The sequence below is a fragment of the Mesoplodon bidens genome, assembly GCF_964165515.1.
Source record: "Mesoplodon bidens genome assembly, chromosome: 7".
Lineage (NCBI taxonomy): Eukaryota > Metazoa > Chordata > Mammalia > Artiodactyla > Ziphiidae > Mesoplodon > Mesoplodon bidens.
Window position 1 is genome coordinate 111,854,669 of NC_138164.1, and position 15,341 is coordinate 111,870,009.

The 15,341-nt window shown below is 44.3% G+C and overlaps 1 protein-coding gene across 13 annotated transcripts in view; it reads left to right on the forward strand.

Annotated features, from left to right (window-relative positions):
* Nucleotides 1–2,783, forward strand: part of PPP6R3 (protein phosphatase 6 regulatory subunit 3) — a 130,316-nt gene extending 127,533 nt beyond the window's left edge. For all 13 annotated transcript variants that reach the window (XM_081238993.1, XM_081239001.1, XM_081239003.1 and 10 more), the window contains one exon: nt 538–2,783. In XM_081238993.1, coding sequence (XP_081095119.1) covers nt 538–589 — 52 coding nt within the window. In that variant the 3' untranslated portion in view covers nt 590–2,783. The remainder of the gene's footprint in view (nt 1–537) is intronic.
* The last annotated feature ends 12,558 nt before the right edge of the window (nt 2,784–15,341 follow it).

Below are 15,341 nucleotides of genomic sequence, written 5' to 3' on the forward strand. Positions count from 1 at the left end.
CCCCCTCTCCCCCCACCCCCGCCCCCTGCAGCGTCACCCCTGATGTTTGCTTCGGGGGAGCACGTTTGTTAAAGTGCACAACTTTGTTCTCAAAGTTGGTCCTTTTACAGACTTTTGTTGTTTCCCCCCCACCTCCCCAAGCCCCCAGTAGAAAAATCCTATTTTTATGAAGTGAAATTTTATGTGGATTGCAGTATGCAGAACAGAGAAAAAGCTGTTTTGAAGGAGGGATGAGCAAATAGCTCCTGAAGGTTTGGGGACCACTGACCAGTCTGTCCCTGTGCTTCTGAGAGGCTGAGGCACAGTGGGTCTCACGGAGGCCCCGCTCCTCTGCAGCCCTTGCTAAGTACTTAGTTCACCGGAGCTGAAGCTTAGAGCTGTTCAGTTAGATTTTCTGGAGCTTCAGGAAAGTTCATTTAAGAAGCGTTTCATGAAGTAACTGCTGAGTGCTGGCTTTGTGCTAGGCGCTGCGTAGACAGTATTCAGTAAACGCTCCCCACCCTCGGGGAGCTACACGGAGTTGGTCTCACCCCGCAGGACTGAGCAGCCGAGCACGCCGGGCGATGCGGCGGTTAACGGCCCCGTATGATGAGCGCGCTCCGCTGCCGCCGCCGCTGCTGCTGCTGCTGACCGGGGACCGCAGGCGCCACCGTGCGGGGTCCGGGGCTGCGTCGGGAGCCCGTCGAGCCACCGCTGCTGCACTCACTCTGCAAGGGATCAGGACCAGCAACCTTTATATTCTAGAGTCTAAGACGTTGTACAGAGAAACCCAGAAGTGTACAAATATTGCACATTGACAAATACCAAGAATTTTTGCGTATGTTTATATTGTATTGTTCTAAATAATGGGTAGCCTGTGAAATAAGATCTTGCCACCCATGTAATAATAGTAGTAATACTATAGTTAAAATGGCTGTAAGAATAGTTTTATAAAAGTGAATACACAGATCTATTGTATTTGAAACATAACTATTTGACAATTATTAGTGTGACCAAAGTATTAGGCAGTTTTCATACATTTTTCACCTTGTACAAAGTTCTGAATTCATTTTTCTTCCAGGTCGGCGAGGAGTTATAGGATTGAGATGCCCTCTAAGTGTTATTTTGGTTGTTCTAACTTACAAAAGTGATTTTGAATAAGAAATACTTGGTGTTCTTTTTATAACCAGTTTTTGATTGGTAACTGTTTTCTGTATTGTTAAAAGCGGATCAAAAAATGTAAGTCTATTGGTAGAGATTAAGTATTTATTGCTACAACTTAGTTGATAAATTGATGTTATTGTAAAGCCATATGTTCTGTTAAAGTCTTGTTTGCTTGAACTGATTATCCCTACAGGTGAAACACTAGAATATTTGGAGTGTACATGGCTTGTGGTTTGGGTTTTTTTTGTTTTTGTTTTTTGTTTTGTTTTGGTTGTTCATCTGCCTTTTAACCCATTCACCAAAATTTACCTTGTTAACAAGCAACACCAATGAAAGTTTCAGAGCAATCTGCGTATCTCACATACCTGAATCATATTAGGCAAGTCAGTGGAAAAATGCTCGTGCTGCTAATGGAATTAGAGTGCGTTCATTTTACAGGCTAGTATTCTTAAACTAGAAATCAAAATCCGGCACCTAAGCATGTTAATTGTTTTACTGTACCTTGTGAGGTTTTCACTCGTAAATTCTAAACCAGTGTATTTTTTTTTAAGAACTGGTTTGTGTACATATATAGTGATTATGGATACTAATTCAGTGTAATTTATAATTTTCTATGTCAGTATAAAAATACATCACAGCCTTCTCAAACAGCTGAAGCAATATATTGTATATTGCCATATTGTCTGGTGAAAGGGTTAAATTACTTCACCTCCTGCACTTTTAGATGCAAATCAGTTTTTCATTTCTGTAATAGAAAATTATTCACGTATTTTTACATCATTTGTTTTTCCTGACCAGTATTTAAAACCAAAAGGATATTCTGAAAAATGGCCAACGATTTTTTTAGAAATAGCATCCCAAGCAGCGTGCCTAAACATTACATTGCATATGGAAATAAAAAAATCAAATGTCTAATGCCTTATTTCTGATTTACTTTTCCATTGTAAATGGTGTGGAAACCCTTCATGAGGTTTCCTGAGGCAGACCTAGCCCTCAAGGACAGTGGAGTCGGCAGTACCCCTGGGACAGACGGCAGGGCTGCTGTGCCTGGCCTTTGCGCGCCTCCTCAGGGACCCTTTCTGTTGGGAGCTCCTCTCAGAAGACACTGTCCTCGGGTGCTCTCCCCAGGACTCTAGCACTGCCAGAGGACAGGGCGCCCTTCGCTTGTCTCAAGGATGCTGACTGATGCGGCCCAGACCTCGGGGACTGTGGAAGGACGGCACGCTCTTGTCTCGCCTGGTGGAGAGCTTTGCGGGCACCGACCTGGCTCCAGGGGTGCACGCGCTGCCCCTGTACCGTCTGGATTTGCTTGGCTTCTCCATCCCACCCAAGGTAAACACGGTGTCTTATTTCATCCCACCCACTGCTGATGAAAGGGCACTCAGGGTTTCTCCTTGGGGTGGTGGTTTGTTCTGCTCGACTCGCGTGGCAGGGAGGGGGCACTGGTGGGCAGCACAAAGGCTGTTGGGGGTGGGAGGGTGCCAGCCCCGGGGGCAGGAGCGAGCACAAGCTCACTGAGTTTCTACTTTCATTTCTGTGGGTTGGCCATACTGAATGCGAGACTAACAGATGTCTACTACACCATACCTGTATTAAAAAACGACAACAAAATAAAGCCTGATTCTTTGTTTCTAGAAGTCTTCTCTTGTACCTTGCTTGGGCTTTAATAACTAGACGGTGTGGGGCCTTATTGAGAGAAGCACCATTGGTTTTTGACGGGTCAGGCTTCCTGACACCAGCTCTCGTGCTGCATGCACCAGATCCTGCGCCGGGGAGACTGAGCAGCTGCACCCAGGGAAGAGCCTGCTGTCCCCAGGCTCGGGGGCTTGTCCTGCCCAGACGGCGGGAGCAGCCAGAGCCCGACGCGCAGGGGCTCCGTGTCCTTTGTCCAGGGATCCGCTGCGAGCTCGCGCTGTGCCTGTCCTCCGTGTGTGACGCCTCCCCAGCCTGGGGTCTTGGCATCCGGCCCCAGGAGGTAACTTCGGAGGCAAAATTTCTCAGGTGTTCCATAGTGGTGTTTAGAATGTGATGCTGCGTCACAGCTGCTCCTTTTCCCTCCTCCGTCTGTTCGCATAAGCAAGTGTTCCCCTGGTTGTTACCAATCCCCCAGAGCCAGCTAGTCACCACGTCCCCCTGTGCTAGTCTGGGCACACACCTCTGGGTCCCCGGATGCCGCAGGCCCCGCTGAGCACTCAGAGCCGTGGGCTCCGGGCCGGGGCTGGCATTCACTCACGGGCCACCCCACCCACCCAGGATGGAGAGCTTCTTTTTGTCTCGGCTGCTTTTTCTGTCCGATGGGGAAACCACAGCCACAAGTTCATGGACCTAAAGCACATAGAGTAGTTCTTGCCTTACTGTAAACACTTCATAAATGTTAGTATGTGCTGTGTCTCCTCACTTCTCAACCCCCTGAGGTCACCTCCTGGCCTTTCTAAATCCTGGCTTTGAGCCTCTGGTTCTGTTTACAAGCTGAGCCTCCAGAAACTCAAGCACCTTCACTCCAGGCAGATGGATTTAGTCATTTTTCAGCTTCAGGGTCGGCTACCTGCCACGTGCCAGCTCTGGCCCAACACCTGTGTTTATAGGTGGTTTTCTTGGGACAGAGCTACATCCCTTCGTTTGTCCACTGTCCACTGCCTTTGCACCACGGTGACAGGCCAGGAGTCGTGTTCCTTGTCTCGCTCCATAGCTGTTGTTCATTCTTTCCTTTGATTCGGTTTCTTCTCTCTGGATCCTGTTCCCGTCCTTACTGATAGCTTTTTGGCTCGGCCATTCATTTTCAGCAATCAGTGCATGCTGGCTTTGCCCTTACCGTCTGTACCAATCGTTCATTACTTACCTAATGAACGGACGACACAGTGTTGCCTTTGAATTTATTACCCTAGGTGGTTTATAAATGCTTAAAGGCAGGGACCCCTCGGCTGACTGTTTCCTACTGCCTTACGTAAGGCATTGAGTGGTTTGGTTTTGTCTCTCCTGTACAATTCTCCACTTGTTAACAGAAAACTGAGTTCTTAAAGCACTGTTCTAAAAGCTTTATGTGCATTAACTTTTTTTCACAGCAATTTTGTGAGATAGTTACCCTCATTTCACACGTGCGTAAGAGGGACACAGAAGTTAAATAGTCTTGTCCAAGGATGCTCAGCTAGCAAGTGACAGAGTTGTGAAGATCAAGTGTAACACATTTAAATATATAACAGAACAATGCTCGACTGTGTAAATGCTCAATTAATACTAGCTGTTACAGCGCACTCCCAAACAAATCTTTTTGGTTTTTTTTTTTTCTTAGAATTTGTCAATTTGATTTCCACGTAGAGCAGTGAGTGGAGACTATGAAACGTCAAGTGTTTAATAGCCAGTAGAACAATAGAGATGTTACAGGCGTAGCAATGGACAAAGCCTGACAGCTACAAGGCAGTTTCAAAGCAGACCAACGTATGTATGAGAATTAAGTTTGATAAGCTTGCAGGAGTAGAGACTTTTGAGGGGCTTGTGGGAATGCCCCTTCTTGCTCCTGGATCTGACCCTCAGTTGCCTGCTCTCATGATTCACTGGCAGAGTTGAGTAGTTGCGACAGAGGCCACATGGCCTGCAAACCGCAAAATATTTACTGTCTGGCCCTTATAGAAGAAGTTTGCTGACCCCTGAAATAGATCAATGAAATGGAATAGAATCCAGAAATAGACCCCACAAATACATGGTGAGTTGATTTTCAACAACACTGCGGAGGCAATTACATGGGAAAGGAAAGTCTTCCCAACCAGCAGCTGGATATCTGTATGGGAGGAAATTAACCTTGACTCCTCTCAAACACCGTATACAAAAATTAATACAAAATAGATGGTAGGGAGAATTCCCTGGAGGTCCAGTGGTTAGGACTCCATGCTTTCACTGCCCAGGGCCCGGGTTCAATCCCTGGTCAGGGAACTAAGATCCCGTAAACTACATGTCACAGCCAAAAAACAAAATAAAATCTATGATAGGTCTAAAACCATAAGCATTTACACAAGCTTCTAGAAGAAGACAACAATACCTAATCAGCTTTGGAATGGGCAAAGAATTCTTAGGACACAAAGCGCAAATCATAAGGGAAAAGACATGGGGCTTCCATCAAAATGACATTTTTCTGTCCTTCAAAATGAGCAGGTAGGCCATGGACTGCCAGGAAAAGAGTAATCTCTGTGTGTCCTGACAAAGGACTCATATCCAGAAAATAGAAAAATGCAAATCAAAAATGAGATGAAAAACCCAATTTAATAAATGGGCAAGAGACTTGGAACAGAGCATCACAAAGAAGGTACACGAATGACCAATAAGAACATGAGAAGTTGTTTAAAGGCATTAGTCACTAGGGGATGCAAATTAAAATCGCAAAAAGCTACCATTTCCCATCAAGTAGAATGGCCAAAGTTAAGAAGACCAAGAGTACCAGATATTGATGAAAATGTGGAGCTAGTAGAACTCAATGTATGTCCACAAGATGTACAAGATGTTTGTTGTCAATTTGTTCATAATAATGAAAGATCAAAAACATGTCCAACAGCAGGAAAATGGGTAAGCAGATTGTAGTATGTTAATAGAATAGAATATCAGCAATAAATCAGGATGAACTATTATAAATGCAGCATGGTGTATGAATCTCAAAAACACGTTTAGCAAGACACATGGAGTACGTACTGTATGTCTATATGAAACTTTAGAACTGGGAAGACTGATGGATGGTGCTGAAACTCAGAACATTGTTTGGTCCTGAAGGAGAAGGCGGGGTGGAGGGAGTGGTAATAAAGGGATATGGAAATCTGCGTCTTGCTTGTGATTGTGGTTACACGAGTGTAGACGTTTGTCAAAACTCAATGAACTCTACACTTCAAACCTATGCGTTTTATTATATGTAATTTATACCTTTTTTTTTTTCCTCTTAAGATAAGGGAGAGGAGAAAAACACTGTTGAGGAGAACTCATTCCCCATGTCACATAAGCCATCATGGAATTGCCATTCCTCTCCAGCAGAAGAGGGATTTGGGAACAGGGTCTTGGGGCATGCTTGGGTTAGTGTTTTCTGGCATCCAGTGTGGCTCTGCTGCCCATGGAGAAGCTGCCTTCTAGGGTGCCCTTTTCATACAGGAGGCTTTTGTCCTTGTGTGGGGAGAGGCCTGTGTTGAGTGCTCCCTGTGAGCAGGTGAGTGCATTTAACCTAGGGGTCAAGTACTGGGGAGCATCCAAGCCGTGCCCTTCAAGACACGCTCATTAATAAAATGAGTATTTTGAATCCATTTGCTGTGTTTTATTTCCCAGAGGGGATGCTTTAGCGGGTTAAAGGCCGGCAGGGGAGGGGGCAATATTTACTGTCTCCTCTAAGGCTCTCACCAAGCTCTTGTTACATTAAGATAATAAAGGAGCAGCATTGAGGGAGTCGCATGAAAGTGGGCCCAGCACCTTCTTAGGGGCCCAGCTACTGACCCTGGCTTGATGGCTAAGTCTAATGGGTGAAAAGGATGAAACACTGAGCAACGTGAGGGGCAGTTGCAGGTCTCAGGTCTCTCTGTGGGATCTTAATGCTGGAGTTAATACTCTGGGCCTCTCCTTCCCTCATCTCTCAGTCTCAGGGGAGGTTACAAGGATTTATCTGGTTAATTCGGAGAGGATCTGCACTTTGTTTCAAGAGCCTCATGTGATCTTCCTTGCGTTTGCTGACCTACAGAGGAGTGTGCTCTGGTCTGTTGTCTGTGTGTAAGCTGTCCAGCTCTGCTAGTGGCTCGGTATGCAGCTGTCGGAGTCAGGAGTGAGGGGTTAGCAGGCCCATTTCGTCACACATCTCTGGTTAGACTTTCTAACTCGGTTTTCTCCATGTGTCTCCCAAGTGCTAATTTTCACTTATTTCTGAGCTTTGGGGTAGAGAGAGTTTCCCCTAATCCACCCCCATCCCCAAACAAAGAAAAGAAAGGATGTAAGTTGCTACACTACATCTAGATTCTCTTTAATAAAAAGGCAGGGTCAGACTAGGGTTGAAAATAAAACCCAGCAATATGTTGTTTATATGAAAGTCATAAAAATGACAATGGCTGAAAATAAATGAACAGAAAAAGTGGAAAATGCAGACAAAAAGAAAACATGATAGTATGCGGCAAAGCAAAATTTAGAGTTAAAAACACTGTTTAAGGACTGTGCATCAAACTAAATTGTAGCAGCCAATTGTAATTACTAGAAATGCAAGGAACGGGATTTCTATTTCCAGCTATGAGTGGTTTTATCAGATTAAACATCCTGCCAACAACAAGTTTTAAAAAGCTAGCTCTTTGGGACTTCCCTGGCGGTCCAGTGGTTAAGACTGTGCTTCCACTGCAGGGGGCGTGGGTTCAGTCCCTGGTTGGGGAACTAAGATCCTGCATGCCGCATGGTATGCATGCATGCATAAATAAATTAATTAATTAATTAATTTTTAAAAAAAACTAGCTCTTTGAAGACACTGGAGAGCAAACAAGACCGCAGGTGCTCAGAGGAGAAATGCACTGAAGTGAACCTGATATTCGATACCACTTTTCCCCTTTTGGCTTTTGCTGATTAAGTAACATGAGGCCCAGCAGAAAGCAGAGGCTCCGAGCTTTCAGCAGCCTTACAGGGCTGGGGAGACCTTGGAGTGAAGGGTGACTGAAGAAGCCAAGACAGAAGGGACAAGATCCTGGAGAAAAGAGGATCATAAAGTGAGCCTGACATTCACTGCTCTTCCTCTCAAGGCCTTTGATGAGTCCTAAACTGTGCAGGGAGAGATGCCAAAAAGCTAAGTAGAAAATAGCAGCTAAGAAGAGTCTAGACAGGTAAATGTTGGGGAAGCAGGATTGGAGCTTAGGGACTCGAGGAGGAGGGACTGGTAAACAGCAAAACCACCAAAGGACCACAGCCTAGAAGTAGGAGCAAAGAGCAGTCTTACCAGAAGAAACAAATTCCCTCTCAAGGAAAACTACACCACCTAAAGCCACTACCATTTTTCATACACAGTGTTGGCTTTCAATAAAAGTTTCTTAGACGTGCCAAGAGATAAAACATGCCAAGTATTTTTAGACTTTAAAGTGTGATTAATATAGTCAAGAAAATAGATGACCACTAAAGGACTGGAATCTATCCCCGCTGCCAAAAAAAAATTTCAAATGGAAATTCTAAAACTGAAACAGTAATTGGAATTTAAAACCCAATAAATGAATTTAAAAGCAGATTGGACAAAGCAGAAGTTAAGATTTTTGGACTTCATGTAGGTTTGTAGAAAACATTCAGACAAGTAGGAGAGGAAAAGGGTTGAAAATACAGAACAGCACCTAAGAGAAAGAAAGGATACAGTAAAAACGTAACATGCATGTGTTTGGAGTCCCAGAAAGGGAAGGAGGAAGAAGGGGGTAGAAGAGACACCAAAACTATCAAAGACTTAAGCTGTAGATTCAAGAAATTCTGTGTATGCCCAAGGAGGATAAATTCAAAGAGAACCACAACTAGTGCTCTGTGGTAGTCGTAGTAAGGCTGTCAGAACCCAAAGAGAAAATCTGGAAGCACCCGAGAAAAAGACTTTGCCTTTAATAGACATGTTATTTTCAACAGAAATGAGGAAAGCCAGAAGACATGGAATGACATTATATGCCAAAAGAAAAAGGCGCCAGTCTAGAATACTTAGCAAATTTTCCTCCAAAGTGAAAGCAAAATAAAAATATTTTCAGAAAAACAAAAACATTTCAACTCCAGTAGAGATGCACTGAAAGGAGTTTTCCAGCCAGAAGGAAATCCTCCCAGATGGAAGCCTAACAATGCAGCCAGAATTGAGAGCACCAGAAAAGGAAAGAACTTGTAAAAAGAAATGAATATAACTGTCTTGTGGGGTTGAAAATACACTTGAATTAAGATAGTGCTGGGAAAACTGGATATCCACATGCAAAAGAAAGACATTGGACCTTTATACACAAAAATCAACTTGAAAATAGATTAAAGATTGAAACATAAGACCCAAAAATGTAAAAGTTCTTTCTCTAGTTGCAGCGACCGGGGGCTATCTTCGTTGCAGCGCGCGGGCTTCTCATTGTGGTGGCTTCTCGTGTTTTGGAGCACGGGCTCTAGGCACACAGGCCTCAGTAGTTGTGGCTCACAGGCTCTAGAGCGCAGGCTTAGCAGTTGTGGCGCACGGGCTTAGTTGCTCCACGGCATGTGGGATCCTCCCAGACCAGGGCTCGAACCCGTGTCCCCTGCACTGACAGGCAGATTCCTAACCATTGCGCCACCAGGGAAGCCCCAAAAAAGTTTTCTAAATGAATAAGCAAATGTCTAATTTCACTAGTGAATTAACTTCAAATTAAAAAAAAAGTTCTCCTGCAGTACAAAAGGCAAAAGGCAGAAGGAAGTAAACAGTTTGCCTTCACGGTCCTGGCATCATCTAGTTAATTGAAAGTACTAACAACCCTCTAATAAGGATGCATGCTGTACTCTCTAGGGTCACCACCACTAAAAGAATGTGCAACTAGAAGTTAATAGAGGGGTAAAATAGAATTAATACCTCATTGCAGCAGACAACAGAGATGTGCTACTTTGCTTGAGAAGGACTTGAAAGGACTGGTTGTCCGTCTTCTACGAATGGGGTTGGCTGACAATCTCAAGCTAATAGCTCCTTCAAGGTCTGCTCAGCTTTCTGGCCTAAGTCATGCTCTACTGGCCCTCAGCCCATCACTGAACAAGATGGTTGTACAAAGGCCTAGCCATTTCTCCCAAATATGGGGCTTCTCCAAATAATGATCTTTGCCCCAGGGCTCCCTCTCCCCAGTGGGCTGAAAGAGAATTACTGTGTCTACATCACAGGCTGACAGCACCCATCCAACCTAACTTCTCCCCTTCTCCTTTCACAGACAGGTAAGCCTTTTGTATTCCTAACTCTGTGTCAGTGTTGCTTCCTGGAGAGCCCAGCTGGCACAGTTGGTAGCAGGAATGGCCCAGGAAAGCAGGTGGTGAGATGGAGTTTGGGGGCTGGCTCGCTCATTTCCTGGCTGGGATAGAGTGTGGACACTAGCTTAGGTGGTCCAACGGCTAAAACAGTTGCCAGTGGTGTCTCAAAAGAATGAGCTGGGGCTTCCCTGGTGGCGCAGTGGTTGAGAGTCCGCCTGCCGATGCAGGGGACACGGGTTCGTGCCCTGGTCCGAGAAGATCCCACATGCCGCGGGGCGGCTGGGCCCGTGAGCCATGGCCGCTGAGCCTGTACATCTGGAGCCTGTGCTCTGCAACGGGAGAGGCCACAACAGTGAGAGGCCCGCGTACCGCAAAAAAAAAAAAGGGGGGAATGAGCTGGTCAGGGGCAAATGCACTGGCCAAGGTGATGACTTAGGCATCTGAAATGTACCAGGTGGGTTGGGAGTAATAACGAGGACAGTGGAGACAGATGCTTGTTACTAAGCTGCACTGAGACCCTTCAGATGGATCATATGGTCCTTACAGGAGACTCCTGGGAGCATTTGATGCTCTGGAGTTTTAGGTAGCTTTTGAAAAAGTGATTTGAACATTTAGTCAAGTTGACAGAGTACGTCTGCCACCTGATCTCAACGTTGCCACAAGATAAACTCGGTACATTAGACAGTCCAGAACGTTGAAAAGAGAAAATGGAAAGGCATTGCTGGACTCCAAAGTAAGGAAAACATCTCACAGGACCAGAAACGAAGTAGATGGGAACTGGAGAGAAGGGTTGAAGATCCAGGTCTAGAAGCAGGCGGTGGCCCCTGGGAACTAAGGCGCTGCGGCGGGGTAACAGCTATTCACAGAGGTCCACGCAGGTGGGAGGCTGCGGCGGGCTCACTCACTTGTGAAACGAACGGGAAAAGGGAGCCGACCTCTGCTTGCGGCTGCAGCTGTCACAGAGCAGCTGGGGACCCGAGCCTGGGTCAGCCTGCCCCCACAGTTGATGACTGCATCCAGAATATTCTAGGGCCCCCTAGGCAGAGCGGACACTAAGCACCATCACAGGAGATGGTTTGGAGCCAGGACAGACAACCATAAAACCATTAGACAAAACAACGCAGAGGGAGAAAGAAAAAAACATGCCACCTCAGAAGACCTTAACAACACCAAATTCCAAAATACATAACGGAATTCTAATGTTACCAAAAAATTATCCAACTCAATATTTAGGATCCACTTCAGATGAAACTAATTTTATAGAATAGTTTGATAAAGGCTAAAATAAGGATGTTTAGGAGGCTCAAGGAGAGGAATGAAGATACTCCTCCCCACCCAAAGAAACACAAAATTATGAACAAAACATCTAGAAGTGGAGGGGGAAAAAAAACCAATTAGAAATCTTGGAGAAGAAAAATACAGTCATTGAAATTAAAAGAAAAACCCCCAATAGACAGGATTAACTCGACATAAGTAGATAACTGATGGATTAGAAGATAGTTCCAAGAACTTCAGCCAGAAGCTTGCATGAAGAGAAAATAATGATGAGAGAAATTGCAGGGCTTGGAGGATGGATCAAGAGGCTGTAACATGGTCTAAGGAGAATTGCAGAAAATTGTGGAGAAGCAATATTTGAACAAATATTAGCATATGTTAGCTGGTAATTTTCCAGAATTAGAAGAGACATGATTCCTCAGATTGAAGCTGTGTTTGTAATTCTAAGCAGGATAAAGGATAATCCCTTAGCACTTGCTCAGTTGACCTGAAGGGGTATCTGCAGGACATCATTGAGACAAAATGGCATTTTCTGGAAAGTATATAAAATGTGGTCTCATTAAAGCACAAATGGATGACCAAGGGAAAACAGATCTGCAACGAGTATGGGATTGTGGCAGCATGGGGGAAGAGGGGGGAGCACACAAGAATACACACCTGATGTGATACAACGTGTTAATAGAATGAAGGATAAAACATACGATGATCTCAATAGATGCAGAAAAAAGCATTTGACAGAATTCAACATCCTTTCATGATAAAAGCTCTCAACAAACTGAGTATAGAAGGAACGTACCACAACATAACAAGCACCATATATGTTGAGATAGTGATTTCATTTCCTTCCGATACATACCCAGAATTGGGATTACTGGGTCGTATGGTAGTTCTATTTTTAATTTTTTCAGGAAGCTGCACACAGTTTTCCGTAATGGCTGCACCAATTTACATTAACAGTGCACAAGGGTTTCCTTTTCTCCACATCCTCACCAACACTTAACCTCTTGTCTATTTGGTAATAGACTTTCTAACGTGTGAGGTGATGATCTCATTGAAGTTTTGATTTACATTTCCCTGATGATTAGTGATATTGAGCACCTTTTCACGTACCTGTTGGCCATTTGTATACCTTTGTAAAAATGTATATTCAGGTCCTTTGCCCCCTTTTGGATTATTTGGGTTTTAGCTGTTGAGTTCTGTGAGTTCCTTAAATCTTTTGTAGTTTAACCCCTTATCAGATATATGGTTTACAAGTATTTTCTCCGATTTGTAGGTTGCCTCTTCATTTTGCCAATTGTTTCTTTTGCTGTGCAGAACCTTTTAATTTTATTTATTTATTTGTTTGTTTATTTTTGGCTGCATTGGGTCTTCGTTGCTGCGCACGGGCTTTCTCTAGCTGCGGTGAGCAGGGGCTACTTTTTGTTGCAGTGCGAGGGCTTCTCATTGCGGTGACTTCTCGTTGCAGAGCACGGGCTCTAGGCGTGCGGGCTTCAGTAGTTGCGGCACGTGGGCTCAGTAGTTGTGGTGCATGGGCTCAGTAGTTGTGGCACAGGGGCTTAGTTGCTCCACGGCATATGGGATCTTCCCGGACCAGGGCTCAAACCCGTGTCCCCTGCATGGGCAGGCGGATTCTTAACCACTGTGCCACCAGGGAAGTCCTGTGCAGAACCTTTTTAGTTTGATATAGTCCCACTTGTTTATTTTTGCTTTTGTTGCTTATGATTTTGGTGTCATATCCAAAAAATTATTGCCAAGACCAATGTCAAAGAGCCTTTTCTCTATATTTTCTTCAAGGAGTTAAATTACGTCAGGTCTTACATAAGTCTTTAATTCATTTCAAGCTCATTTTTTGTGAGTAGTATAAGATAGGGGTCCAGTGGGTTGAAATGCAGCACCAGCTTCTGTTTGCTATGATCCACGCAGACGCTGCCCCTGCCCCTCAGAGCTCCCTCCATGCCATGGTGGAGAGATGATGCCAGCAGAGCAAACACCCATGTGAGAAGTTTCCTTGATGGGGATTTTAAACACTTCATTTTCATAGAATTTCTGGTGGTATAAAAATATATTTGGTTGTTTTGCTTTCTTTAAAAAGTGTATTGTGACTTCCCTGGTGGCACAGTGGTTAAGAATCCACCTGCCAATGCAGAGGACACAGGTTCTATCCCTGGTCCGGGAAGATCCCACATGCTGAGGGGCAACAAAGCCTGTGTGCCAAAACTACTGAGCCTGCACTCTAGAGCCTGAGAGCCACAACTACTGAGCCCATGTGCCGCAACTGCTGAAGCCCGCACACCTAGAGCCCGTGCTCTGCAACAAGAGAAGCCACCGCAATGAGAAGCCCGCGCACCACAACGAGGAGTAGCCCCTGCTCGCCACAACTAGAGAAAGCCCGTGCGCAGCAACAAAGACCCAATGCAGCCAAAAATAAATAAATTAATAAATTAATTTTTAAAAAGCATATTGGATTTTAGGGCCTTTTTTTGTTGTTTATTTATTTAACAGGAAATGACATGATTTTGCAGGGAAAATAATCTAACAGTTTGTGTAGACTGGACTGAAAGGCAAAAGCCAACATGAAATAACTCATAAAACCCTTGCCCTCTGATTACAGCAGCGATGCAAGCTCATTACAGAAACTTCAGAACATAGAAGCACAAAGAAAAGAAAAGGTCACCTGCAATTTCAACACCTAGTCTTACCCGTGATTTACATTTTAATGTATCTGTTGTGCTCAGTGTTTCATGGTATTGTCTATCCTCTGCTTGTTCTGCTTCTTCATATGTCAGGAACAATTATTAAGGCCACTCAAGTGAATTGAAAACTGCATTTTAAAAAGGGCTGTTCCTGGAACTTCCCTGTGGTCCAGTGGTTAAGAATCCACCTTCCAATGCAGGGGACACAGGTTCAATCCCTGGTCGGGGAAGTAAGATCCCACATACTGCGGGGCAACTAAGCCCACACACTGTAACTACTGAGCCTGTGCGCCACAACTAGAGAGAAGCCTGCAACGAAGAGCCCCATGCGCTGCAACAAAGACCCAGCGCAGCCAAAAAACACAAACAAAAGAAAACAGTTCTTTGTAGCACTCTCAATAACAGTAAAAATAAAACTTTGAAACGTGCTATTAAGAAAAAACGGGGGAGGACTTTCTTTTTCTATCATGATATTTCTTGGGTGAATCCTGCGTCTGAGTTCTAGCATCTGTTTCATCCGTGATATCAGGGTGTGTCCATGATCATAAAGGTCACATCCTAGGATGTGCTGATTTCATTGGAGCCGACGTTCTTTATTTTCAAAACTAGCCAACACGAAATGTTCTATCTCAGTGCTCTGTTCTCCACCTTTGAAAAGAGAACCTGTTCCGAGACTGAACCAGGAAGAAATAGAAAATATGAACAGACCAATCACAAGCACTGAAATTGAAACTGTGATTAAAAATCTTCCAACAAACAAAAGCCCAGGACCAGATGGCTTCACAGGCGAATTCTATCACACATTTAGAGAAGAGCTAACACCTATCCTTCTCAAACTCTTCCAAAATATAGCAGAGGGGGGAACACGCCCAAACTCATTCTACAAGGCCACCATCACCCTGATACCAAAACCAGACAAAGATGTCACAAAGAAAGAAAACTGCAGGCCAATATCACTGATGAACATAGATGCAAAAATCCTCAACAAAATACTAGCAAACAGAATCCAGCAGCACATTAAAAGGATCATACACCATGATCAAGTGGAGTTTATCCCAGGAATGCAAGGATTCTTCAATATAAGCAAATCAATCAATGTGATACACCATATTAACAAACTGAAGGAGAAAAACCATATGATCATCTCAATGCCGAGAAAGCTTTCGACAAAATTCAACACCCATTTATGACAAAAAACCCCGCAGAAAGTAGGCATAGAGGAAACTTTCCTCAACATAATAAAGTCCGTATATGACAAACCCACAGCCAACATCATCCTCAATGGTGAAAAACTGAAACCATTTCCACCAAGATCAG